The 26,990-nt window shown below is 42.1% G+C and overlaps 8 protein-coding genes across 8 annotated transcripts; 4 read left to right on the plus strand and 4 right to left on the minus strand.

Annotated features, from left to right (window-relative positions):
- Positions 1 to 355: 355 nt before the first annotated feature.
- K450DRAFT_168416 (uncharacterized protein) lies at positions 356 to 1,864 on the minus strand (the record flags this gene model as incomplete). The annotated part of the gene is made up of 1 exon (XM_051584076.1): positions 356 to 1,864. The coding sequence occupies one exon, from the start codon at positions 1,862 to 1,864 to the stop codon at positions 356 to 358; it is 1,509 nt and encodes a 502-aa protein (XP_051449308.1).
- A 2,696-nt stretch (positions 1,865 to 4,560) lies between these two features.
- K450DRAFT_160466 (uncharacterized protein) lies at positions 4,561 to 5,443 on the plus strand (the record flags this gene model as incomplete). The annotated part of the gene is made up of 2 exons (XM_051584008.1): positions 4,561 to 5,092; positions 5,178 to 5,443. Coding segments are annotated over 2 exons (798 nt in total), but the record flags the coding sequence as incomplete, so codon positions are not given.
- A 2,079-nt stretch (positions 5,444 to 7,522) lies between these two features.
- K450DRAFT_219233 (uncharacterized protein) lies at positions 7,523 to 9,887 on the minus strand. The gene is made up of 13 exons (XM_051585328.1): positions 9,824 to 9,887; positions 9,646 to 9,758; positions 9,470 to 9,587; positions 9,319 to 9,393; positions 8,975 to 9,255; positions 8,815 to 8,907; positions 8,627 to 8,735; positions 8,423 to 8,563; positions 8,240 to 8,348; positions 8,119 to 8,177; positions 7,973 to 8,038; positions 7,787 to 7,912; positions 7,523 to 7,722 (listed from the first exon to the last, which is right to left on the minus strand). The coding sequence occupies exons 1-13, from the start codon at positions 9,864 to 9,866 to the stop codon at positions 7,682 to 7,684; spliced, it is 1,374 nt and encodes a 457-aa protein (XP_051449310.1). The 5' UTR covers positions 9,867 to 9,887; the 3' UTR covers positions 7,523 to 7,681.
- Positions 9,888 to 10,141: 254 nt separating this feature from the next.
- K450DRAFT_219239 (uncharacterized protein) lies at positions 10,142 to 11,479 on the plus strand. The gene is made up of 8 exons (XM_051585329.1): positions 10,142 to 10,446; positions 10,507 to 10,531; positions 10,592 to 10,621; positions 10,694 to 10,711; positions 10,786 to 10,847; positions 10,912 to 11,008; positions 11,069 to 11,105; positions 11,176 to 11,479. The coding sequence occupies exons 1-8, from the start codon at positions 10,280 to 10,282 to the stop codon at positions 11,262 to 11,264; spliced, it is 525 nt and encodes a 174-aa protein (XP_051449311.1). The 5' UTR covers positions 10,142 to 10,279; the 3' UTR covers positions 11,265 to 11,479.
- Positions 11,480 to 11,529: 50 nt separating this feature from the next.
- K450DRAFT_219247 (uncharacterized protein) lies at positions 11,530 to 19,109 on the plus strand. The gene is made up of 18 exons (XM_051585330.1): positions 11,530 to 11,755; positions 11,828 to 12,118; positions 12,192 to 12,301; positions 12,366 to 12,644; positions 12,713 to 12,937; positions 13,006 to 13,098; positions 13,187 to 13,409; positions 13,478 to 13,590; positions 13,685 to 13,860; positions 13,931 to 14,184; positions 14,265 to 14,599; positions 14,661 to 14,755; positions 14,820 to 15,294; positions 15,367 to 16,316; positions 16,409 to 17,388; positions 17,474 to 18,177; positions 18,264 to 18,524; positions 18,584 to 19,109. The coding sequence occupies exons 1-18, from the start codon at positions 11,563 to 11,565 to the stop codon at positions 19,004 to 19,006; spliced, it is 6,180 nt and encodes a 2,059-aa protein (XP_051449312.1). The 5' UTR covers positions 11,530 to 11,562; the 3' UTR covers positions 19,007 to 19,109.
- A 1-nt stretch (position 19,110) lies between these two features.
- Positions 19,111 to 22,871, minus strand: K450DRAFT_219253 (uncharacterized protein). Its single transcript, XM_051585331.1, has 11 exons — positions 22,685 to 22,871; positions 22,579 to 22,615; positions 22,304 to 22,513; positions 22,129 to 22,227; positions 21,116 to 22,071; positions 20,872 to 21,045; positions 20,745 to 20,779; positions 20,596 to 20,657; positions 20,334 to 20,531; positions 19,738 to 20,267; positions 19,111 to 19,645 (listed from the first exon to the last, which is right to left on the minus strand). Exons 1-11 carry the CDS (start codon positions 22,839 to 22,841, stop codon positions 19,581 to 19,583), a joined length of 2,523 nt encoding a protein of 840 aa, XP_051449313.1. The 5' UTR covers positions 22,842 to 22,871; the 3' UTR covers positions 19,111 to 19,580.
- Positions 22,872 to 22,889: 18 nt separating this feature from the next.
- On the minus strand, positions 22,890 to 24,106 carry K450DRAFT_219260 (uncharacterized protein). Its single transcript, XM_051585332.1, has 5 exons — positions 23,835 to 24,106; positions 23,680 to 23,764; positions 23,437 to 23,601; positions 23,198 to 23,369; positions 22,890 to 23,109 (listed from the first exon to the last, which is right to left on the minus strand). The coding sequence occupies exons 1-5, from the start codon at positions 23,925 to 23,927 to the stop codon at positions 23,028 to 23,030; spliced, it is 597 nt and encodes a 198-aa protein (XP_051449314.1). The 5' UTR covers positions 23,928 to 24,106; the 3' UTR covers positions 22,890 to 23,027.
- An 842-nt stretch (positions 24,107 to 24,948) lies between these two features.
- On the plus strand, positions 24,949 to 26,863 carry K450DRAFT_219270 (uncharacterized protein). Its single transcript, XM_051585333.1, has one exon. The coding sequence runs from the start codon at positions 25,380 to 25,382 to the stop codon at positions 26,790 to 26,792; it is 1,413 nt and encodes a 470-aa protein (XP_051449315.1). The 5' UTR covers positions 24,949 to 25,379; the 3' UTR covers positions 26,793 to 26,863.
- Positions 26,864 to 26,990: the final 127 nt, after the last annotated feature.

A 26,990-nucleotide genomic window follows, 5' to 3' on the forward strand; every position in this document is an offset into this window, starting at 1 on the left:
GTAAACAGGCATATCGATTTCCCACCAAGCGCAAGGTGTCTCCGGGATACGGAGGAATGCAGCAGCTGCAGAGTAATCAGAACCTTAATTTATATTAGTGAGGATTTGTGCATATACGACTCGGCGTAGGAACAAGGACCATTCTTTTGTGGCTAGAATTTTCAAGGCTAAATTGCGACCCGAGATGTACGACATGTTAATGCAAGGGTAGGGCTCACAAAGAAGAGTCGGCAATACAACATCCTCGGGGAGAAAGAGGAAGCCTCCAAATTTGATCGCACTGTTTACTGATATCAAAAATAATAAATCAAAAATTATAGGAGAGCTCGTTTGGCTACTTTGTGGCGATATAAAGCTACAAGGGAATTTCAAAAACTTGGCTGTCAAGTTCATCTCCACACTTTGCTATGCGGATGGATGAATTTTTCTCGGTTAAGCATTGCTTAGTAGCTTTGTTCACAAGATAGCCAGCTACACCGTGGGTCCAAATTTGTTCTGGAGCTGAGGTACAATTTTCTGTAACTACCGAGGAACCCTTAACGGAGAGACAGGCATTGCCAGCAAATGGGGCCAAAATTGTTCCTTGAGGCGAGATTTTCCAAAATTGATCATCAGTGGCATTGCATTTCGCTGACCAAACAGGGTTCCCTGCCCCTACACAGTTCAAAGAAAACGCATTGAAGATCTGTCCACCAGGGAGAAACTGCTTGCATTGAGCGGTAGGAGTAACACGATATACGGCGGTTCCATGGCTGGGGATGCTACTCGCCACAATTTTGTTGGCTTGTAGGGATGTCTTGCCTGTCCATAAATCCTTTACATGATATGCACAATGTTGACCTAGATGGAAGCCGAGTTTTTCTAGTGTGACAGTCAAGGATGCAGTGGAGCCACCTTTATTTAGAATAGTTAATGCGCGATCTCCTTTGGCAAGGGTTTTTGCCAGAACATCAAAATCTTCATCCTGGCTTATTAGGGTTGCTTGCTTGACCAAGGGATCCTGGTCCAGTGCAATGAGGTCTCTGTTGGTTAAAAATGCGAGATGCTCCTTGGTCAATGCAGGGATATCAGAACTGAGGATGAGCGGAGCAGAAAACGAAGACCACAATGCAAATTGTGAACGTTGCTCGTCCATTGTTAAATTTGGATCTCCCGCAATAATAAAATCTGGATCATTGTAGAACCCTTTCTGCTGTACTCTCGCTAGGCGGAGATTGTATCCATAATTGGTCATGACACTTTCCCATACACTTCCCTTCGATCCGTACGTGGCGATATCATACGAATGCCTGGCAAGTTGGCCATATTTGGGCACCCAAGACATCACCTTGTACCAATCTGTTAGGTTCTTGTCATTCACAAAGTAAGCTGGAGCCGATTCGGAAAATGTAATGTTAAGTGGGGGCAAAATTGGATGCCAACGTTCGTATATTTGTCGGTAAGTCTCTTCATCCGATTGGCCAGGAACGGAATCCACATTACATCCATCTAATTTCAGGTAGTCGACACCCCAGCTTGCAAATGTTTTAGCATCCATTTCATCATGGTCATAGGATCCCTGGTATCCTCCACAAGTAAGTGTTCCAGCGTCCGAGTAAATGCCGAAATCCATCTTGTTTTTATGGATATAGTCCGAAAGCCATAGTAAGCCATTGGGAAACAATTTAGTGTCCCATGTTAAAGAGCCATTGCTAGTCCGATTATGATCAGACCAACAGTCGTCGATGGTGACAAGTTTGAAACCGACATCTCGAAGTCCTGTCGATACCATTGCATCCACTGCATCAGTGAAAACCGTCTGATTAATAGCACATTCAAATCTAGCCCAGTCATTGAATCCCATGGGAGGCGTTGGGGATAGCATCGATGAGGATAATTTTGCTGCTAAGACCAGCTGAACTGCAGATCTAATGACCTTTTGTAATTGCATGATTTTAGAAAAAGTTACTTGATATTTCTGTACATGGCATCTAAGTTTTATACGAACGCAAAACACAATCAATGCAGTGATAGTGCTTGTTACATTGTGCAAAGTCTCACATAAGATGTTTAGTGCCATGTAGGGTAAGTACTGAACATTGCAAGATAAAAATTCGCAGGGACAAACTTTGGTTTTCCTACGGTTTTGCTTAAATTTACTAAAACAAGTTATGCTGAAATACAATGTGTGCCGATAAGACATTGGACAATTTACAGGCACACATACCTAAGTAGCTTTCGGAACGTACAAACTCTGAATACCTTTTCATTTGTCGGAAGTCAATAACATTAGCCATGTAAATCCATCGACCAATTACTGGTGAGGTTTTTTACAAATAAGGAGCTGCATCTTTTTGGCTGACTTAGAAGACAATTTTCTTGTGCAATATTTTACTCTAGAGTATGTAAAACTCAATATCAGGTCAATTGTAATCAGGCACTAGCATCTTTCAATGTAGTCAACACATAACGTTGCATAAACTTAACATTTCTTCTCCTTTCAGGTACCTGAATCATTTTGTACATTATGTTAGCCAGGATGTAATAAAACAACAAACAAAAAACCGAGACGGTCGCCTGCATTATGGATTGGCAAAGCGTAGCTGGTTATGGTGCATCACGGCGCATATCATTCTATAAAAAAGAATGCGATGTGTGCACAAAATCGACAAAAAACTTTACTGAATTGAAGCTCCCTCTCACTACAGCCAGAAAATTCCTAATTAGCTGTGATGCAGTTTTAGAACATTTGACTTTCATCATCGCCATAGCTCATACAGGTGACCTGTGTCACGGTTCTGCACATTGCGAGCCCCTCGTTAATATCTTCGGAAATAAACTGATGACTTCATATTACATCATGGACATAACGCTTGCTAAGCTAAGCTATGATACAATGAATGGGGAGTGAGTTCAGGTTAGGAAACGATATAAAGTAGCATATCAATACAAATGATGCAAACGCCTGAATTTTGTGATGGCATGCACGAAATCCGAAATGCCTAATTCACCCTATGAGACATTTGACAAAAGATCGCATTGTTTCAAATCACTGACAGAGAATAGGATCTTGCTTGTGGCAATTTGTTGTTGTTGTTGTTTACTTAAGAAGATGGGATCGCCGCTCGACGCCATTCTGGTATCAAAAGGCAATGTGACGCCCACGTTACAAGCATTTTATATTTAACATATCATGCTACAGAACGTGATCCGATTTCAGGCAAGCATGCATATGTATCACCATGAACGTTTCATTTCATTAAAGACTAAGAGAGAATAGGGAACCATCGGTGATGGTTGAATATTGCAACACGTTCATTTTGATATCACAATAAACAGCTTGCCCATCACTTTTTAAGGACCGAATTGTTGATGAATGGGCAAAAAGAAAATAACCATCTTATTCGCGATGCCAGTGGTAACCAGAAAATAACAAACACTTCGATTGAGACACATGCAGATGCTATTCACAAATTGTTGTTGAACACATCGTGTTGTAAGGTTGAGTATCTATTTTTCCCATAACAATTTGGCAATTCAGATTACAACGTTCTCCTGAAATTGGCGTACGCTAACATAGGAAAAGTACCGTTTAACCATGATGTAATTAGCAATCAAATTCAGTCATAGAACAACGGCGAGCACGTCCCCTAGGAGGACGACGAAGAATCAAATGACATCACAAGTGAAGCCTAATGATGTATTGCCATGATCGTCTTTTTGACTCGGCAATCGATATGTTCACTATGCTCAACGCGCAAAAAGGATCAGAATGCAGCTAGCTCCATAAGCCTAAAACGCCATTTGCTGAACCTAGTGCCGCCTAGGCGCGACAGGTCTGTCAAAATGCGGCATACCCTCATGGCAATCAGATGAGATGAGGATGGGCGACAGTGTAATCAGGGGTAAAGATAATAGAATAGAAGCGAACAAACATGGCGTTAAGCATGTTCAGCCTCTTAGGATTATAAAAGACAATCTTGCATTCCGGACTTCCCCCTATTCATCCCCTTCTTTCACAGCTGTACAACACCTGACGCCGGCCGCCGTAAAAATTTTACGTTTTCTTTACAATGCAGAAGTACTTTCTATATCACCATTTGGTGGAAGAAGAAGAAATAAAATTTAATTTGAAAAAAGAAAAATTGATCAATGGCAATAAATCAATGGTACTGATCGCGTCTTTGAACTCTTTATGTTTCGTGTGTGAGTAGTTTATTTAACTTTATTTTTTTTTATTGAATTCAGGCAGACAAATGGGTGGGTGCAAGGGTCTTCAGGCATAACAAAAGCATATACACACTCTGGCCACCTTCTAGTCGGAATAAAAAAAAAAAAAAAGAGGAATCGAGGCGTTGATCACGGACAGTTTCAACGACCCCTGCGATTCAGCAAAACGCCAGAACATCAGGGGCAACCACTAAAAAAAAAAAGAACGCCCCGCCAATTGTGGATGGAACCAATGCCTATATAAAGAGAAGTAAAAATCAACCTGGTACCTGAAATATTTATTCACTTCACTTCACATCGCATCGCATAAACATGGTAAACACTAAACCAACAACGGACCCTCGCCAACGCATAGGAACGTGTATAGATGATAACAACTATGAACTCATTGACCTTCTTGGCTTGGGCGCATATGGTGCTATCTACTTGGCACGCCATACGCTCACACAGAAGATGTACGCTGTCAAATGTTTGAGTAAAGTGGGCCTCAATGAACGCCAATTAGAATTTCAGCTCCGTGAAATCCGGCTGCATGCTCAAGTGGCAGTCCATCCCAATGTTGCTTCTTTGGAAAAAATCGTCGACACCAGCGACTGCTTGTATATTGTTCTAGAATATTGTCGGGAAGGAGACCTTTTCTACACCATCACAGAAGGACGAGGATATATCAATGATCATCAAGCCATCAAAAGTGTCTTCCTCCAAATCATCGATGCCGTCTCTTATTTACACGCTAAGGGCATTGCTCATCGAGATCTTAAACCAGAAAACATCCTTGTTTTTGATGGTGGTGTTAAGGTTAAGATTGCCGACTTTGGATTGGCTACAACAGAGGCCATCTCTACTGATTTTGGATGCGGCAGCACTTTTTATTTTTCTCCTGGTAAGCAAACAATCAAGTGCATTAATACACTTCCTTGTATTACCTGACTAACTGGAAATACTTTTTTTTTTTAATCAACAAATAGAATGTCAAGGTGGCCTATACAAGAAACTAAGAGCTTATTCTACCAAGCCAAATGACATTTGGTCTCTTGGCGTTATTTTGATTAACTTGGTCTGTGGTCGCAATCCATGGAAGCAAGCCAACGTTGAAGACGAAACATTTAATGCCTATTTAAGGAATCCCGATTTCCTCATGTCCATACTACCCATCTCCAATCAAATCAATACGCTACTTAAGCGAATTTTCTGTGTCGATCCCAGCAAGAGAATAGACATCCAAGAACTACGTTCTCATTTCCTTTCTTGCCAATACTACACATGCCACGAAGAAACCATGGCCAAAGCCACTCGTCTCTCCTCTAAGCCCGCACCAATACCCTGTGCGCACTCCCCATCCTTCCAGTCAACCATGCTTGACTATGTGTCTGGCTTTGAAGATTATGATAGTGAAGACGATATGCAATTCCCTGGTAGTTGCACGTCAAACTCGACGTCGGCTTCTTCATTATCATGGTCTTCACTAGAAACCCACACGCCGTGCTACCTAAACACTACATTCATTAAGCAAGAGCGATATTCAGCTGTGTCCGTAGACCTCGCAGACGATCAAATTGTTTGGCCATAGTTTCATCCACTACCCCAAACAGCTGGCTCTGTTCATTTTACATTATAACCCATCCACACTTATGTACCTCAAACCATATCTTTTGTGTTTCCATATACCTTTCATCTTGTCGTTTTTCATGCAGCATAGTAACTGATCATGTAGAAATAGAATCTTAGTCCATCAATTATGTTATAAAGTAATATGCCTCCCATCCAACCCAACTATCTTTTGTTTTTCTTGTTACTTTTGATTGGCGCCTTATGCCGTATTCGACTGCAAACTCGTTTGTTTGCACTGGAAATATCTCCGCATGTGAACCTATCAAGCAAACTTTAAAAGAAATAAGATACTGTAACACACGGTCCTGTAAGCAGCCTGAGGGGAACTTGCATAACAATGGCTATTATAATTTTTTTTATATCCCTTGTCATCACGAAATAGGTATAGTGCTCTCCATCGCTTTGCTTGCCACGTATTCAATACAGTTCAAACAATCCATTTGGTCCTATTTTGACATTTTCAAAAGGTGTAGTCGGTTACAAGCGGCTTCTCTACAATTCTAGATCATCCTACTCCTGAGAAAATTTGTATGAAGGGGGGAAACGCGCCCGACCAACACAACCTTACGGCACATTGTCAAATCAGACGGATGCGATGCTCACAGCATTCATAATCACTTTGTTTTGTTTTTCTGCCCAGCAATGAACGTGATCGTGCAATAATATGGTTTCCTCCACCAACCATGTTACGTTGCCACCCAAATCATGTTTATTTATACAAAGATAGCCACTTCTGCGATGGTCAAAGAAATGAGAAATTCACCTTCAGACTACAAAGCAGGTATTTTATCTTTTCTTACTGGCTTTATTGTCCGCTTGCAACTTAAGTGTCTAGGCGTATTCTATAGAATGCGCCCTTGAGCTCGCATATAGAGGCTCGATTTTGGCTTCTGCTTTGGGATCCGTGCAGATTTATCCCCTTGTTGGCTGGTCTAGCCTAGGCGCCGGTGTTCATACGACAATTAAGCTCATTCTGTGGCGCTTTTCAACTTGTGGCAACTGGTCCAGCTGCTAAAGCACGGATATGTGCAACCTGCAGGAAGGCGATGGCCATTGTAGATCGATGCTTTTCCTTTCTTGAGTAAAGCTATCTTACTTGATAGGTATTGAGTGAAAAGGGTAGATGAAAATGTTACTGCAAGTCTTGTTGGTCCAACTGCGCCAAGAACGCCATTGATAATGCATGCTTGTTCAGATCGATGGCTGTCAACCCCAAAACGCCATCACGCCGTGGCACTTGTGGGAGACTGTAAACACAGTCAATCGTCATTATATGAAAGCCTCCATTCCCCCTTGAACTCTATGTGCTTAAAGACAATTGAACAATGTTAGGATACATTTATTTGTCATTGCGACTTTCGAAAATGTGTGCTTTCAAAATTAGTCATAAGTGTCAGTTTAAGCCAGTTCTCGTTCATTTACGGCCAGCTTTAAGTGACCCAGCGACCGCCACAGTTATACCTTCTGTTCGCTTTGTCTGCTTTGTTCTGATTTTGGTTTGTTTATTGCAGGGGGAGGGGCAGCTTTTCAAGCAAGCAGTGTAAAAAGACCAAAGGTTGACAAGGTTTACGAACAGGTCAAGTCGACATTTACAGAAATAAAACGAATGAAACTAAGACTAACAAAATATACTATTAATTAGTATCCATTGGCTCAGGGTTATTACCGTCTTGTTTAGTAGGGGTGGATACTGTTACGGATGGTATTGATTCTGATGCTGCCTCTGTGTTGCTTGTCGAGTCTGTGGGATTGGTTGGTGGTGCGGTAACTGTTTCGTTTGCCTGTTCACTCGTGGCTGGTATAGTAGAAACATGATCAGTGCTAGGTTGAGACTCCACATTTGCAGGTGCTTTGTCTTCCTCTAGAGCGGCAGTGAGTTCCATTTCTTCATCTTCGGTGATGCTGACCGGGACTTGCTTTGTTTCATTGTTATCAGTTTGCAAAGATGATCCGTTCATTTTCTCACCAGAAGCTTCGCTTGCGTAGCTTTGTTCATTCATGCTCTTCTTCTGGCCATTAATATCATCTCCTTCGCCTTCGTCTGAGTCATAGAATTCGTTTTCAGGTATGATGCGTTGATCCCAAAGACGTTCTAGACAAGAATTCAGTAACATGTATGCGTAGCCTTTACGAAAGCGTGATCTCTTCTTACCTGGGTTTCTCTCATCCGGATCATCTTCGTCTTCATCATCTGACATATCATGATCAGCTGGAACCTCTGCTCAAGGAAAAATGGCATATTACAGATTAATTTGAGTTCAGTACAGGCAGGCGAAACATGAGAACAAGATCACAAACCTTGCATCTGAACGCTTGGGGCGAATGCTGTACGTGATAAATTTTCAAATACTTGTAACCTGGTAATTTCTGAGGGTTAGAATTGTGTTGGCAGGCGGTTGGAGCACAGACATCGACTTACTTGATCTTTTCCAAGTATTCAGTCGTATTCATATTTTCCATGTTGCTCGACTTGACATCTAGTCTGTAGTCAGGGCCAAAGTATTCATAGTAGTCGTTGTATGGCATGACTGTGATGCAATCAAGCAATATATTAGCATAGTTACTTAGAGCAACCAAATACGCAATAAGATTCCATTCTTACCAGGGCTAAGCTCTTGTCCAACCACTATTCCCGTTTCATATGCCCACGCTCTTGCAACATTTCGCATTGTATAACCACCACCGCCGAGAACTAACGTAGGCAGATTGAATTTCTTCACAAAGTTAACGCAGTTGGCGTGACCTGTTGAATACCAGTTAGTCAATCTTCTAGTATGAAGGAAAGATGCATCAGTAATCCCCATACCTTTCATAGACAGATTGAAGCAACCCAGTTTATCGCCACTGAGGGAATCACCACCGCACTGCAGAACGACAGCGGAGGGTCGATACCATTCCATCACCTTTTCAATGACCTACAAGAAAGAGAACCGTAAAGCGTTAAAAAATCGATCATTAAAATGCAGAATACTCCAATTCAAACTATGAGCTTACGGGTTCGAAAACACTCTTATAACTTTCGTCATCTATACCATCTCTCAGAGGGAAGTTGACGCTATAATATTTTCCTTTACCAACACCAATGTCCTAATAGAAGTTTGAGTAAGCCAGAAGGATCGACGTATATGTATAAAGTACACTTCGGTGAACATACCTTCAGTTCACCAGTACCAGGAAAGAACTCTCCATATTTGTGGAAACTACAAGTCATCACACGATCTGTAGTGTAAAAAGCTTCTTCGACACCGTCACCGTGGTGAACGTCAATATCGATATATAAAACTCGTGGATAGTATCGAAGCAGTTCGAGAATGCCCAGCACAATATCGTTGACATAACAAAATCCAGAAGCTTCCGATTTTTTGGCGTGATGTAAACCACCAGCCCAGTTGATAGCAATATCGCAAAGACCGCGATTCAGTCTTGCAGCACCCTCTGCAATAAGATTTAGTTAGGAAAACGTGAGAGATTGGTGCTTCGCAAAATTTTCAATCGTACCCATTGAACCTCCTGCGGATAATCCACAGTATTCGAACAATCCTTCAAAGACGGGACAGTCATCACCGACATTGACTATATTGGACATAAAGTATAAATTGATACCGAGTTTTGAAATCAATCGAAAATCAAGGTTGACCATATGTCTTACACTTTGCTTGCTCTTTGTTTAACGCTTCCATGTTATCAGGAGTAACGCGAGAAAGAAAGTCGATGTAGTCGTCTGTGTGAAATTGTGTCATTTCCCATTTGTTGGCAGGTTTCGCTCGCTAAAGAAAGCGTTAGAGATAAGACTGGTAAGATACGAGTAGAGAAAGGTATACTTGCGTAAATTTCCATCTTTTTGTACAAGCCATAGTTCATGACCAGACCGTGGCACATTCTAATTCTATGAGGCTTCATAGGATGCCCTGGACCATAGTGGTAATTTCCAACATTTGCTGATGGATCAAGGTCAGTAATTCAATCGGAATCTCAAAAAGATCCAGAATCTGAAGTATCTTACCATCATAGAAGTAGCAGACACGTTTCTTGCTTTCAGATGTCATGGCTGGCAAACAAAAAGGTGGGGAGATAACCTTGTTTCAGGCTCGTCGGGTAATGAGGGCAAAAATAACGCGTCACAAATTCAGCAAGAAGTGTGGTCAGTCTTTACATTGAGCCAGGTACGAAAAACACTTTGATCGGATGGGTATTGAACGCGTTGTTGAGCATAAAATAATATACCACCATCGTTTCTAACTTTAAAAATCACTTTAAATCAAGTAACTGTCATCTAAAAGTGAAGTGTTAACCGTAAACACATTGCAAATGTTTAGCTGACGGCTTCGCTTCGCATGTGACAACAATGCTGTTGGAAGTGGACATCTAATTATCTGTCTAATCTATGAAAATAATGTAGTGGTAATGAAAAGTACTGTGCAAAATTGCATTCGGTGACCTCGAAAGGTACAGGTTCGTGATGATTTTCTGCTCATCAATTCGGACTGCTGTTTCACTTCCCGCTCGTCCTTTGTTCCTTCTCGATCCACACAGTACCTGTCAAATGGCAACCGACGCACAACATGTAGTTTTAGAAACCTCGATGGGGCATATTACCATCGAGCTCTACTGGGATCATGCACCAAAGTAAGCTTTAACATCTTGCCATCACCTGTTTGCTTGTGTATTAATATGGAAACCACCCAGAACCTGCAAAAACTTTTACGAGTTGGTAAGTGATCAGGCTGTAATGATTCACAGTGGAGCAACATGCAATTGACAGATTATATAGGCACAACGCGGATATTATGATGGTATCGGGGTAAGTAAACGCTTGAGTACATAAAGGCGGCTAGAACGCACACCAAACATAGACTTACCGGCTTTTCACCAGTTTCACAGAATTATATCGGTACGCAACTGCTTTTTCACTTAGGGCGAGGTTAATGACTTTGAATGAATTATGGTTACCAATGTTCGATGCAGGATTTTATGATTCAAGGTGGTGATCCTACTGGAACTGGCCGAGGAGGAAGTTCAATATATGGGTATGGAGCGATCTTATGTTCTCGTTTGATTCATTGACGGCTAATCAACTCCATCGTTTATCAGAGACAAATTTGAGGATGAGATTCATCCTGCTTTGAAGCATACTGGAGCCGGTATATTAAGCATGGCAAATTCTGGACCTAATACGAATGGTTCACAGGTATGTCTACGAAAGTACTGGAGTGCCAACTGCATTTGATATTAATGCACCTTACTACAGTTCTTTATCACTTTGGCCCCTACTCCATGGTTGGATGGTGCGTATTACGGAACTAAGAATTCAACCTTTAATATTTTATGTGTAAGCTAACATAGAATTACTCTCAGGCAAGCACACAATCTTTGGACGCGTTAGCGACGGCATGAACGTGGTTAAGAGAATGGGTCTGGTTTCAACTGACTCGAACGATCGGTAATGTGGTTTAATTTTTTCATTTTATGAAGCGTCAGCATTGCACCTTTTTAACCGTTATACATCTCATTTCAGCCCACGAGATAACGTTGTTATTATCCATGCCAAAGCTTACTAATGATAGAAGCAGTGAATCTGTTCATTAAAATAAAATTGTCTGGCATGAGAGTGCTTCCACTTGTAATCAACTACCGCAGTCGCATTAGGACTGCTTGCATTTGACAAAAAGAAAGTCCGTTTCGAAACTTGCTGGGTTGCACCTACTGCGACAGTCTACCCACCTTCTTCACTTCATACTCGATATGGTGCAGTCGCTACCTCTGCACACGAATCTGTTCAAGCAGATCTTTGCAAACACTAATCCGAAAGGAAAAGGAAAAGGCAAGCAGAAGGTTACCACAGACAATACCTTTATAGATGTCACTTCGGAATTCAACTGGGAAGCTTCTGTTCGCGATCTTCGTTCGTTCATTGAATCTCATACGGCCCAAGTTGGTAAACATCACGTCCCATTCTACTCACAGCACTTCCCACACTATATTGATTAATACCGTTGTCTTGCTCCAGAAAACTCAAAGGACGATTCCATAGCCACCTTTGTCGATAACCAAAATATCGACTTTCACCTTCCATCCCGGCCTATTTTGATTGAAGAACAAGAATTAGATTCACTAGTTGGGGAAATAGAACAATCGACTGAGGAAATTGTACAGGAAACAACGCCAGAAGTTAATGCCTATGATCGAGATTGGCTGCTACATCGTTGTAGTGAATACATTCGAAGAAGCGGCTCGACAGCTTTTACAGATACAGCATTATGCACAGATCTGTTCACTATTCTAAGGTCCAAAGAAAATGGTAACGCTCGCTGTGGTGAAATCAACAATTCAAATTTTAGTAGCTATGATTTACTAATTTTGACGGTCGATAGGGGATAAAATTCAAGATACATTGATAGATCTGCTCGGCTATGAAAGCTTGGACTTCGTTTCTGAGCTTTTATTAAACCGGGATACCATTGTTCAAAACATCATGTCCCAGGTATGAAGAATCCTTGTTTGGTAGTTATAGCTCAAATGTTTGTTGACCCATTGTTCGTGTATAGACGGAGCATGTAAATAGCCACCTTACAAGCAATGTACCACAGGAAGTGCGACGAACGGCACCAGGTACTGGAGTTACAGTACAATCGGCAAGCGAGATTCAGGAGATGAAGCGTCTCCGAAAAGAACAGAAAAAAGCCATCCGAAACCAGAAAGGCGATAGAGATGAAAATGAAGTGTCTGCCGATATTTTGGGATTCGAGACAGAGAATTGGAAAGCAGCTCGAGAAGAAGCTCTTTCAAATGCATCGCAAAGACCTTTATTCTCTTCCCCATACAAGGTAAGATATGGAAGGAGAGGCAATAAAAATGAGATGGCGTTTGATTCTATATTAACTCGACCCTCAAGATCGCAGAGCAAACAGTATACCCTCATGTGTATCAGTCTGCAAAAAGTGGAAACACACTGTCTGCATTCGGAACACGATACGCTCTTCCAGCGGGCACAGTGAGAGATGAATATAAAGATTATGAAGAGATTACCATCCCAGTTTCCAAGCAAGCACCAATTCGATTGGGTGAAAAGCGTATCCGTATCAGTGAAATGGATCCACTTTGTAGTGGTGCATTTAAAGTATGTGGCTTCTTTGTATGCTTGTACGAATATAACTTCGTGCTCAATCTGATCGCTTCTGTTACTAGGCATATGAAACGCTAAATCGAATTCAATCTATCGTATATCCTATTGCGTACGGAACAAATGAAAACATGTTGGTGTGCGCTCCTACTGGTGCGGTACGTACAAAATTGGTAATTATTGGACACCACACCGATGCTATACTAATACGATACCTGCACTCCTATGCATCCGAATAATTTCTAGGGTAAAACCGACGTAGCTATGTTGACTGTCCTGAGATGTATCTCACAATATTGTGACCCATCACCTGCTTCTGTGATGGGTGTCCCCGACATTCACTTCCAGATTGCAAAATCGGATTTTAAGATTGTCTATGTTGCTCCTATGAAAGCGCTTGCTGCTGAAATCGTGGAAAAGATGGGAAAGAGACTCAAATTTTTGGGAGTCAGCGTGCGTGAATTTACTGGTATGCAACCTCTTTTGCGAGTACATAAGGCTACATGCTTTGCCAACTTACACCTATGAATTATGAAGGCGATATGCAGCTTACAAAGGCTGAGATTTCAAGCACCCAGTTCATTGTTACCACTCCAGAAAAGTGGGATGTCGTTACAAGAAAAGGAACCGGTGATACAGAACTAGCACAGGTACGAGGAGCTTTTCGCTTTCACATTGATGAATAATACCGAACGTACTTATTCTAATGTTAACATATCATTTTCTTTGGGCTTTCCTTTACAGAAAGTTAAATTGTTGATCATTGATGAAGTTCATTTACTGCACGAAGATCGTGGTGCGGTCATCGAAAGCATTATCGCCAGAACCCTTCGACAAGTCGAATCCACTCAGTCACTTATTCGTATTGTAGGATTGTCAGCCACACTTCCCAACTACTTGGATGTGGCAGCGTTCTTAAGGTATGTACTTACAGACCATATCTCTTACGGTAAATTTTCGTCATGCTCACTAGCTATGGTATCAATTTAGAGTCAATCCGTATCAGGGCTTGTTCTTCTTCGACAGTGGCTTCAGACCTGTACCTCTAGAACAGCACATGATTGGTATCAAAGGAAAAGCGAATTCCTTACCTTCGAACGAACGTATGAACCGTGTATGTTTCGACAAGGTATCTGAAATGGTTCAAGACGGACATCAAGTTATGGTGTTTGTTCATGCACGTAAGGAGACTGTGAAAACGGCACAAATGCTGAAAGAAGAAGTCTTGAACGAAGGAATAGCATGTAAGGCAGACGCAAGTCTTTTTCATCATATCGTTGATATTTTAGGCACAGTGATGAAATTAACAGAGTATCCTCGCTAGCCGTATTTGATGCCACTCAAACTGAAAAGTATGAAACATATCGAAAGGCAGTTTCTCGATCCAAAAATAAGGAACTTCGCGAGATGTTTCCTTATGGTTTCGGCATGCATCACGCTGGCATGCTTCGTAGCGACCGAACATTGACCGAACAAATGTTTGCTGACGGTGTTATCAAAGTCTTATGCTGTACGGCAACTCTTGCTTGGGGTGTCAATCTTCCCGCTTACGCTGTAGTTATCAAAGGAACACAAGTGTACGATGCTCAGAAGGGTAGTTTTGTTGATCTATCCATTTTGGATGTTCTTCAAATTTTCGGTCGTGCCGGTCGTCCACAGGTAAGTAATCTCTTTAATCATGTATCAGTATCTACTCAAATCGCTCATTCATTCGATGCAGTACGAAGATCAAGGTGTTGGTTTCATTCTTACTCCACACGAAAAACTCGGTCATTACGTTTCTGCCCTGACTCAGCAACATCCCATTGAATCCAAGTAAGTAATGATTTCGTACAGCTCTTCCATCAGCAAAGCAAATTCATATGTTCTTTCACATCAGATTCATTGAAAACATGGTTGACAATTTGAATGCGGAGATTTCGCTCGGTACGGTCACCAATGTTGACGAAGCTGTTACATGGCTTTCATATACCTATTTGTACGTTCGTATGAAGAAGAACCCGCTTGTGTATGGCATGGACCATACTGTGCCTGCTGAAGATCCGTTACTTGGAGCCAAACGACGAGAGCTCATCATACTGGCAGCAAGAAAATTGGCGAAAAATCAAATGATTATTTTTGATGAAGCAACCGGCTATCTCACCGCTAAAGATCTCGGTAGAATTTCTTCCAACTTCTATATCAGACATACCAGTGTCGAAATTTTCAACACCATTATGAAACCTCGAATGACGGAAGCCGATGTGTTGTCCATGATCAGTTTAAGTACGGAGTTCGATAACATCAAGGCTCGCGAGACTGAAGGCAAAGAGCTATCGCACCTGATCGAGCAAGCGTGTGCATGTGATATCAAGGTAAGCATAATATGTCAATAGACATCTAGCGTACAAGTAGCAGCCTGACTGAATATTATATCCCATTTGTAGGGTGGCACGGATAGCACACATGGCAAAGTCAACATTTTACTGCAATCTTACATATCAAATGCCTATGTTGAGGATTTCGCATTAGTCTCAGACTGCGCCTATGTGGCACAGAATGCTGGGCGAATTGTGCGTGCGCTATTTGAGATAGCACTCAACAGAAACTGGGGTCCAACTGCCTCAGTGCTTCTTTCCATTAATAAGGCCATCGAGAAGAGAATGTGGACTTTTGAGCATCCGCTTGCGCAGATGGGTCTACCAAACGATATCGTACAAAAATTGCAGAACCGTAGCCACGTCCCAAGTATCGAGGAAATGAGGGACATGGAACCGGCTGAACTTGGCGAGCTTGTGCACCACAAACGAATGGGAATGACCATCGCAAAATGTGTAGACCAGTTTCCAATGTTGATTTTGGATGCCCATATCGCTCCAATCACCAGAAATGTTCTCAGCATTGAGCTCAATATTATTCCTGACTTTGTCTGGAATGAACGAGTTCATAACAACTCACAAGCCTGGTGGATTTGGGCGGAAGACTCGGAAAATACAGAGATATACTATTCGGAATACTTTGTTCTTACTAAGAAGCAACTTGGAGAAACCATCTCTATCGGTTTTACCATCCCACTTGTCGAGCCTCTCCCATCTCAAATTTACATTCGAGCCGTGTCGGATCGCTGGCTTGGATCAGAAACTGTTCTACCAGTCTCCTTCCAACATTTGATTCTCCCTGAACTGTATCCACCACACACTGATCTGTTAGACCTTCAACCTTTGCCTGTATCGGCTCTGAAGAATGACGTTTTGGAAGCTATTTGTGCCAAACGATTCACACACTTCAACCCGGTTCAGACACAGATCTTCCACACCCTATATCATACTGACCATAACGCACTAGTTGGTGCGCCTACTGGTTCTGGTAAAACTATCGCCGCTGAGCTATCCATGTGGTATGTATCAATCCAGCTCATTTCATGTCATACGCAAAAAAAAAAAAAAAAAACGCATCAGTGCTTTACTTACTCGTTACAATGATCATCAGGGCTGCATTCCGTGACCACCCTGGCAGCAAAGTGGTTTACATTGCGCCAATGAAGGCTCTGGTCCGAGAACGTGTAGCGGACTGGAATAAGCGTGTTACTCGTCAAACGAACAAGAAGCTAGTGGAGTTGACAGGTGATGTCACGCCTGATATGAAAACCATTGAAGAGGCCGATATCATCATCACCACACCTGAAAAATGGGACGGTATCAGTCGAAGTTGGCAAACTAGAGGCTATGTACAAAAAGTATCTTGTGTCATCATTGACGAAATTCATTTACTTGGTGGTGACCGTGGTCCCATTCTTGAAGTCATTGTTTCTCGCATGAACTACATTGGATCACAGCTTGATCGAAAGGTTCGAATCATTGGTCTTTCTACAGCCTTGGCAAATGCAAGAGACCTTGCCGATTGGTTGGGTATTCAAGAAGTTGGGCTATTCAACTTTCGCCACTCAGTGCGTCCAGTACCTCTGGAGGTATACATTGATGGCTTCCCTGGCAAGAATTACTGCCCACGCATGGCTACTATGAACAAACCAACGTATGCAGCCATCAAGACACATTCACCAAAGCAGCCTGTAATTGTCTTTGTTTCTTCTCGCCGGCAGACGAGGTTGACTGCACAAGATTTAATTGCATACTGCGGTATGGAAGATAACCCAAGACAATGGCTTGGTGTTCCAGACGACGATATGGAAATCATATTGAACAACGTTCACGACGAATCATTGAAGATGTCACTAGCCTTTGGTATTGGTCTTCATCACGCTGGTTTGACCGAAAATGACCGTAAAATTGTCGAGGAACTCTACTTGAACCTCAAGATCCAAATCCTGATCGCTACCAGTACCCTTGCTTGGGGTGTCAATTTCCCAGCGCACTTGGTCGTGGTGAAAGGAACTGAGTACTACAACTACAAAGTTGGCCGATATGTCGATTATCCCATCACAGATGTTCTGCAAATGATGGGAAGAGCTGGTGAGTACAGAATAATACAACGCGTGAAGCGCAAGATGCAACGAAGGTTGGGTGAACAAATTGGCTCATTGATTCAATCCTACAGGTCGTCCTCAGTTCGACAATACTGGTATCGCAAGAATCTTTGCACATGATACTAAGAAGAATTTCTTGAAAAAATTCCTTCACGAACCGTTCCCTGTCGAATCCAGCTTGCACAAGTTCATGGATGACCATATTGATGCTGAGATAGTGGCCGGTACCATTACATCGAAGCAAGATGCGCTAGATTACTTGACTTGGACTTACTTTTACAGACGTCTACAGCAGAATCCTACCTATTATGGGTTAGAGGACGCTAGTCAAGATGGTGTGAATGCTTTCTTGTCGCAAACTATCAATGATGTTGTGGGTAGACTGGAAGAATCTGGATGCGTTGAAGTCATTGACGGCTTTGAGCTGGCCCCCACTACCTCAGCTCGAATTGCGTCATACTACTATCTTCGACATCAAACGCTTCGACTCTTCCGCCAAGAGATCAAGCACGACTCCCCCTTTGAGGATCTATTATCGATTCTGTCCAACGTTCCGGAATACAGCGAACTGCCTGTTCGATGTAACGAAGACCTTCTCAATCGAGAAATCGAAAAAGATGTTGTCTATCCTGTACAGTCCATGGATTCATACATCAGCCCCCACGTCAAGGCATATGTTTTGCTTCAAGCTCATTTCGCTCGACTACCTCTTCCCATATCCGACTATATCACCGATCAGATTACGGTCTTAGATTCTGCTATTCGTTTCTGTCAGGTTCGTTTAAGGGGGTTTTTTTACAACTGCTTAGTCGTGCCTTAGTCTTTTTCTTGCTTATGTTGATATCTCTTATTGTATTATAGGCTATGATTGATGTTGCCGCAGACACTGGTTTGCTCACAACAAGTCTCACCGTCATGAATATGCTGCAATGCATCAAGCAAGCTCGATACTTGCATGATTCAACCCTCTTGACCTTACCTGGAATTCAAGAATACATGCTGGACAAGATAAAGCATAAGGGACGTGTCATTCGTAATATTGCTGAATTGACGGAATTGAGTCCTGCCGAAATTCAAAAGATATTCCAGAATCTGCAACTTAGCAAAGATCAGATCAGAGCGGTAAGTTGGATCAAATTGGTGTCGTGTGAGCACCTTCAGTATACTAATTAGCTGCACAGATATCTGTCATGGTATCGCGATTGCCAGTTTTGAATATTCAGACCAAGGTTGATACTCAGAAGTCGTATCTGATTCCGGAAGCAGAATACAAAATCAAAATTGATATACGACGACTTCCTCGATCAAAAGGACCCCACGACGGTCGTATTCATTCCCCATTCTTCCCCAAACCCCAGTACGAATCTTGGTGGTTAGTTCTAGGTGATACCCAAACCGATGAGCTCTTAGCGCTGAAGCGTATTAGTATGCGAAACGGACCGAATGAGACTCTGGGTGAAAAGGCCAGCACCTCGTTGACCATAGATGCCCCTGCTCGACTTGGCAAACATGAATACACTCTTTTCGTTATGAGTGACGGCTACCTTGGTCTCGACCAAATTGTTACCGTTCCATTTGAAACTAGAATGGATTTAGATTCGTAGAGTGGAGTTAAATGAAGTGGGGTGCAGCATTACTTAGCTGTACGTGATAAATGTGTACTATACTCCTGAAATAAAATCAGATCTGTACTTTCTACGCATTTGTTTTATTGCCGCGTTTACCGAGATTTCGCGAGTAGGTAAAACCAATTACTCTACTCATATCAAACTAGATTACAAGCTCACACCATCAATGCCAATGTGTTGAAAACAGAAATCTATTGGAGAAAAAATGCGAAAGCCATTTCATTGCACGACGAAAGTACTTTCTGAAAAGTGTATACTTTACAAATAGGAGTAAGAGCATTTAACGATAATAGAATAGTTGTGGTTATGTAAATGTACAATGGAAACATCCATGTTTTAAACTCTTGGAGGATAGTAGCCATTGCGACCAGCGCTTTGTGAATAGTAAGGGTCATTGACGTTTCCCATTTCATACGATTCATGTTGGTAAGTGTTATCGTACTGATGAGCTTCGTGACCAAAATAGTTTGAGTCCGATTCATGTAGCGATGGTGAGCTGTATTCGTTGAACTCTGGGGCCATCAAGGGTCGATTGGCAGAATATGGGTCTTCATGATCGCTTGGTCGTCGAGACGGCTGGTATGTTTGTGGTTGCTGGTATCGCATGGCTGGCGTGTTGGCTGACATCATGGGTGTCGACATAGGATATGGAGTCATATCGTACTCGTTATATTTGTAAACGCCGTCCAATCCTTCTGCTCTATCATCGATATCCAATTCATTTTCAGGAATGGCTTGGAAGCGAAGATCATGCGCATCACCACGATTGATAATGCTCATATGCTTCACACTCTTCTTCCTAGTCACTTTACTTGTGAAACTCTCTTGTATTCCACGCATTTTGCCAGCAAAAACTTGTGGCAGTAGGTGCTGTGCGCGTTCGTGCACCATGGGCGTAGGCAACTCTGCAAAAAAAGCTGGGTTACCGAACCGGATGCCGATGCGGTTGCGACGGGAGATGGTTGCGCCTGGTCCATCTACGCTTGGAATGCTTTGTTCTTCGGATGCAGGTACTTTATAGTAGTACACGTAAGGGTCGAATCGCTTGCTCAGGACAATTTTGTAAATGATCGTTATCACAGGTAGCGGGCAAATGGTGTACGTTTGAATTGTGGCTGACTTGAAATAGAGAATCAAAATCATGATCAGTTGGAACAGAACTGTGGACGCGAGCATACGGTTGATGATCACTCGGAAGATTTGACCACCAGTTTCTGTCTTGGTTGTAAAGATATACCTGTTGATAGTAGGCCTTGGGTTAAAGCGGAGGATCTGAGATCAGACACCGAAGTAGCAAACTTACATTAGAAGATATCTGAAGACCACAGTAGCAATGAAAAAGTAGAACAATGTGAAAGGTAGGATAAGAGGAGCGATCACGGAGTAGACAAGCCCGACAGTAAAGAAGAACAGAAGTAGATTGTACGAGAGCGAATAGTCAAAGTTCGGAGGTCTTGTGAACTCTCTCAACTGGCGCGGACTTGGATTGAAAAACCATTTTCTACAAGTTTGACAACTTGATGAGCACTCACTTTTGGAAATTCGCACCTTGTGAAAGTACATACCTGAATGCAACGTAAAGCAAAGAAAAAATTTGTGCCAGATCCAGTAAAATACCCAAACTCCTCTGTTAAATGCACCAAACATAACGATGAGTATACTAGGAATACAAGTACCAATGAATGAAAATGCTTTGAACAAAACGGGCACTTACCAAAGTCACGTAATTGGTCCAGTATGTGCTGACATCTATGATTGAAAAAGAAGTTACGGTGTCAGTAAGTGTGAAAATCAGTTGAAGTTAAATAGTCAAGTTTTTGCCTAATGCTTAGTACACTTACTTGCTAAACTTTTAGCCAAAAGATTGAGATTCTGACGCATAAGAGAAATGACATTGATGGTATCTCCACTGTTAACCGATGCCGAAATCTTTGTGTAGAGGTTCAAAATGGTGGATGCAATTGTGAACACCAACAAGTTGTTGATGATAAAGAATAGATAGAGTTTTCCCAATACTATAAGAAAAACCAAATGGTTCGAATTAATACTCAGACCATATTATCAGCAGTTGTTATGAATACTTGCCTTGACGATCTAGTGATGTCTTAGTAATATATCCTTGTCGTCTTGAAATGGCTCTGAGGATATGGGGCAGAATCAAGAAAAATAGAGCCATAACGAGAGGAGCAAACCAGGCTTCGACAAGAGATATAAAGAAGGGATTGGCTTTGGAGAACGCTTTGGAATTGGGGAAGAGATTGATCACGTTCTTGACGTTGGAACTGACAGAGAGGATACTTGTCGGCACAAACCATAAGATCAACAGTAAGTAGTAGATAACGTTCCAAAAAATCTTTTTACTTCGTCTGACAGCTTGCGACATGGCCATGTTGGTCCAGATAACATCATTGGGAGCAGGCGCAAGTCGAATGCTAGGCGAATTAAGGGCGCCGGTCTTGAACTTAGAAGGAACTCCGTTTCTCAGTTGCTTAGCGGCTGCGTGGGCCCAGCTAACACGAGAGAATGAAACCCAGCCATAGTTCTCGGGCTTTATGCCTTGAATGTTAGAGCGAATGTGTTCAATTTGCTCTTCGTAGGTCTGCACTTGGTGACTCAAATAGTCGATGGCATCCACCTTTCTACCTCCACATCCAAATTTTCCTCCAATGGTTTTCATGGGTCGGTTATTGGAGACTTTTCCATCCTTGAGATAGCTTGCCAGTGTGTTTTCCAATTCGCGGACAGCAGCTTCATGCTTTTCCATAATTTCGTTCAACATACCGCTTTTTCTTCCTACGGATGCTTGCTGAATTGGATACTTTGTACAGATTTGCTGCATCCACTTTCGTAGCTTTTCATCACTTTGAAGGCCTGCTGGTAAATTCATAACGAGCAGCGATTTGGATTGAACTGTAGCTTGATAATCCGTGCTTTCGAAGTATTGTTGTCTCATTTGGATGTATTCAGCGTAAGACCTCCAGATGACAAAATAAAGAATGCCGCTCATAATGTACGTTCCAGCCGTGTGGGCCCAAAACCACCTGGTTCAGGTATTAGCACGGAGCAATATACTTTATGATCAATTTCAGCCTACGTACCTCATTTCTCCTGTTTTGTCGTATGAGTTACCATAAGTGTTGATGGCGGTAAGGGAGAGAACGTTCAAGATGTTTGCTGTGGTTGGTGGCCATTGATCACTATGAAAGTATGAAGAAAAAAGATTGAGCTGCCAATGTTTACGCAAACAATAGACCCTCCAAGTCGATATATTACCCTGTCTGACTGGTGGCGGCAATGTTGATTGGAATCAATACAAGACATCCTACTATAGACAAGAAGTAGAAAATTCTTCGGAACATGCGCAAGCACCGAATGAACATGACAGCATCCCATCCGATGTTTCTGATCAATACATCATCTTTTACTTGTGCCACAGGTTTGACCCAGTCAAACAGACCCTTTCCAACCTTTGGAGGTCGCTTCCTACAGACGTACAAGCTGTCAGAAACGGTGTGCCGCAACGCCATTGACATCAACAAGTCACTTACCCTTCTTCTGCATACTTAAGTTTTGGAGCATATACCACTGGTAACGACCGGGATTGGTCAGTACTGTCCATGGCAACATTGAAGACACGAGCACGATGTTACTTACGGGAATGGTTAGGGCGTAGGATGTTGAAGGCTAAAATAACACCTACGGCTATAGCAGCGTTGATACCGAGCTGGGTAGCCAAACCAGTCAGGTCCATAGCACCGTTCGTATTTTCATTGGTAACCAGTGCGATTGGAAGGCCATTGTTGGAACTCATGCTGTTTTAACACGAACCAGTTACGAAAAGCGAAGCTGCACTCAATGTGGACGATCAAATTTTGTCTGCTTCCAAAAAAAGATTATGGGTCCCGACTCGTGTCGCACCTTGGGCCCAATCTGAGATAGAACGAAAGAATATAATGGAAAAGACTCTTATATTTACAATTAAAATAAGGACAATCTACTACTGGAAAACTGGTGGGCGATTGATCTTGTTACGTTGTAAGCGTAAAAACAGCCAATCTACAGCTTCCTGAACGCCGTGCCTGAGAGGAAAATACGGTTTGGAGTTAATTTTGCGTACAGTGACCACTTCTGAAACACCACCTTAATTAAAAAAAAAAAAACCCTTACCCTTCAAGCGCACTAATTGGTAGTACCCGGGAATCACGAGCTCCCAGCTTGAGAGCAATTTGATTGAAGACTTCTTTGATCTCCTCTACACGAAGAGCTCCTTCAATGTCTTGCTTGTTGGCCAACATAAGAATAGGAAGTCCTTCAGCATTGTCGTTCATGATAATTTTTTCTATAGAACTGAATTAAATTTGTGTCTTTTTCAATACTGGTCCTACCAGAGAGCTTATTCTACTTACCGAATGTCTCTTTACATTCTTCAATACGAGCCTTATCGGTAGAATCAACTACAAATACGATGGCATGACATTCTGTGTAATAATTGGCCCAGATGCTGTGTAGGTCCCTTTGGCCGCCAAGGTCCCAGAAATTTATTCTGGCTGATTTGATATCCACTTTGCAGACTAAAGTTTAGGTCAGTCACCGCCTTGCGTGGTCTAAGCTGCCTCCACCAAAATTATAAAGGGTCATAGAAAACTCACTGTTAAGTCCCACTGTTGGTGCTATTTTTTCCGGAGGCAATGCAGGTACTCCTAAGAAGAGGGCCTTAATACGCTCCAGCAAGGTCTAGTTCGAAATGGTGTGTTATCATCACACACGGTCTTCGGCATTCAACATAACAATGAATGTTAATTACCGTTTTTCCTGCATTGTCCAGACCGATGATCATGACATAGTATTCTTCTCTCCGAGTTAGGTACTTGTAAGTACCACTTAATAGGGTATACATGACTTTGGAGGTGGCTCCTAAACGCAGAACAGTGCGACCAGAGGCTGACTGTAGCTGAAGTGACCAGTCACGTGGCTACCTATTACAATCTCAGGCGTAATGTGTCCTTGATTGTCTAAGAAGAGCACTAAGAACAGTAGTAGTAGGAGAGCAAAAATTATAGAGCTGTGTTATTTCCTGACTTAAAACTAAAACACTATCAAATTCTATGCTCTCTGATATATCAACAATGATTAAAGCTAAATATTGGACTGTTGAAGCCAAGGACGACCAAACTGCAGTAGGTCAGGCTTTGTCCATTCGGTGAGCGTTTGCAATTTCTGTGGAAAGCTGCAAATAGTAGAGCTACCACGCAATTCCTCGATGAAGTCTTTCATCTTTGTATCTTAGACGGCCAATGCAAGTGAAGGTCGGATATACGGCGGATTTCTTTACCGTAACCTGCGCGATTAAGATGGTATTTCCCATATTTGGTAAAAAATGGAAGATGGTCCTTTTCGACGAGACACACTCTTCCCATCGGGGTTTCTCCCTCATGCCATTCGGACAGTAGATGTACCTTGATACGCCCTTCATCGTACGACATGTTCGATTGCTTGTGTGGAAATTGGCGTACTGTGGGACCGCAGTTTTGCTCCAATAAATCGCTCAAAGCAACCCTTATTACTGCAAACATGCTGCGATACTACCTTTGCTGTACGCTCTTAAGGGGGTGTTCATGTCAAGCATTGATCTCTTCAAATCTATGTAACAGCATTTTTCTGCCTTGTACATCTGTTTCAATTGAAGAGGAAAAGTCCTTGAAAGTAATTGTAAAACTGAACATTGTGTTGTTCTGCTATTGATTTGGTAGGTTTAGCGGTCATTGACCAATGGCCACTTTGGTGGCACAGTACAGGACAAAGAAAATTGAGCCATTTTAGCTTACTGCATTAATTCTACTTACTGCCTTGCAGTAGATTTTGTCGCCGCGTTCTTTACGTTGAAAACATTATAAATACCAGTACCAAAATGCTTTTATTCACTACCCAATATCCTCAGCTAATCACATTGGCGAAACTATATTTTCAACTCACATTTATGGAAAAATTCTTGCAAGAACCGCCATAAAGGTAAATTTGATTTGGTTGGTGAGATACCATTGGATCGTGATATTGAATTCCTTGTTGACTAGATCCCTGTGGAATGCCAAAATGCAATACACTTCAACTGAATTGAAGAGACCGATCACTGAGAGCATTGATGTAGCTCAATATGTAGATAAAAGCAACGGTGAATTAAAGATGAATGACAAGGACGGGTTTGTGGAAGGTACGAAAGTCTTTTTCAACAGAAGTGGTGGGACTGTATAGGCGCCGAAGGTTTTTGGTCGTCATAATCTAACGATATATTTCAACTATTGCAGTGATTGTAGCTAAGCCAGAGGAAACTTTGGCGCATTCTTGTTCTGCGATGAAATACATGTTCAGCATCCTATGTCTTCCTGGTGCCAGACAAGGCATTGAGATTGCGGCACCCACGCAAACAACTTCCAAAGATGCTGAAAACGATATGCACTACAAGCGTGGGTTAAAAGCAGGCATGCTTGACCGTTGGCTTGACGCTATTGTCGAATTTTCCGGTTCCGCATACATCTTCTTCTTTATAATGGCTGCTCTCTTCACTTGGGTTTTTATGGGCATCCCTTTCGGCCATTCAAACTATTGGCAAATCGTCATTTCTGACTCGCAGGCAATTCTTAGCTACATCTTTGATTCTCTACTTATGCGTCAGCAGCTGAATGGCTATATATCAAACTTGGAAGTGTCTGCCTGTTTGCGATCTCGGTGCGCTAGCCACAAAAGGATGTTGCGCAATTTGAATGCAGCTATCGACTACAAAGAAATAGATGGAGTTAAGGTCGATGAGTTTGCAACTCGTCTTCCTCCTGAGAATTGGTTCGGCAGAATCTGTACTCGGGCTTCTTTCTTTCTTGGTCACATCTTTACCGTTGTAATATTTTGGATTGGCATTATCATCTGGCTTGGATTTGGGCAATACTGCGGCTGGAACAATGACTGGCAGCTATATATCAACTCTGCTACATCGGCCATGATGGTTCTGTACTTCTCTTTCTTGGCAAACATCAGAGAACGTCATAGCAGATATAGCCGTATGTGCGTAGATTTGATTTATCAAGCTGATTCCGCTCTTGAATACAAGTTGAGAGTTTTGACTGGCGATGAGACTCCTAATCAGCCGATTATCATACAAGGACTCAAGGTCGGCAACATACAGAGGGCAATCGACTATTATGCAGACCTCGTTGGAACTCTCTCTGGTATAGCCATCCTTATTATAGTGCTCATCATATGGATAGCCGTCGGCCCTTTGATGTCCTTTAGCGACAATTGGTGGCTACTAATTGGAACATATACAGGGTTGATTGGTATGAACGATGGCTTTGTTCTAAGGAATATACACCATGTCCTCAGAGTGCACGAAGATATTCAATTCGAAGAAGTTTACATGGAAGATTCTGAAGCATTTTCAATTATCAACCTAGCTCAACCCAAAGATGGCCAATTTTCAAAGCGCTCGTTCAGCACCAGACTTTCCTTGGCAGTTGGCAATGTTTGCTCTAGCGAATACATGGTCATTGCCGGTACTGCTACTATGATCGGTCTTATCATCATTTCCAGCTCAATGAACTGGAGCTTGACAGGTCAACTCATTTCGAACGTGCCTCCAAACATCATTGAGACGTTCTTCATGATGATCCTTATCACAGGACATAATGATTTTGAAACCAAGAGACGCGAAGACCTTCATAACATTTATGCAAAGCGATTGAAGCTGCTATCTTACGTTGATACCTTGATGTGAACCAGCCTTCTACACGAAACTGATAATAAAGCTATGAAAGCACTGAGATAATAAGATATCGTTGAAAAATATGATGATGTGTTGCATATTCTTGAAATGAAAATGATTGAGTTAACAATAAGGTTAGTTAGGGGTTTCAGTCGGCGGAGGTTGCTGAATTATCGATGATTGTAATATCTGAAGGGTTCTCGACATCCA

The sequence above is a fragment of the Umbelopsis ramanniana genome, assembly GCF_025399195.1.
Source record: "Umbelopsis ramanniana AG unplaced genomic scaffold K450scaffold_2, whole genome shotgun sequence".
Classification (NCBI taxonomy): Eukaryota; Fungi; Mucoromycota; class Umbelopsidomycetes; order Umbelopsidales; family Umbelopsidaceae; genus Umbelopsis; species Umbelopsis ramanniana.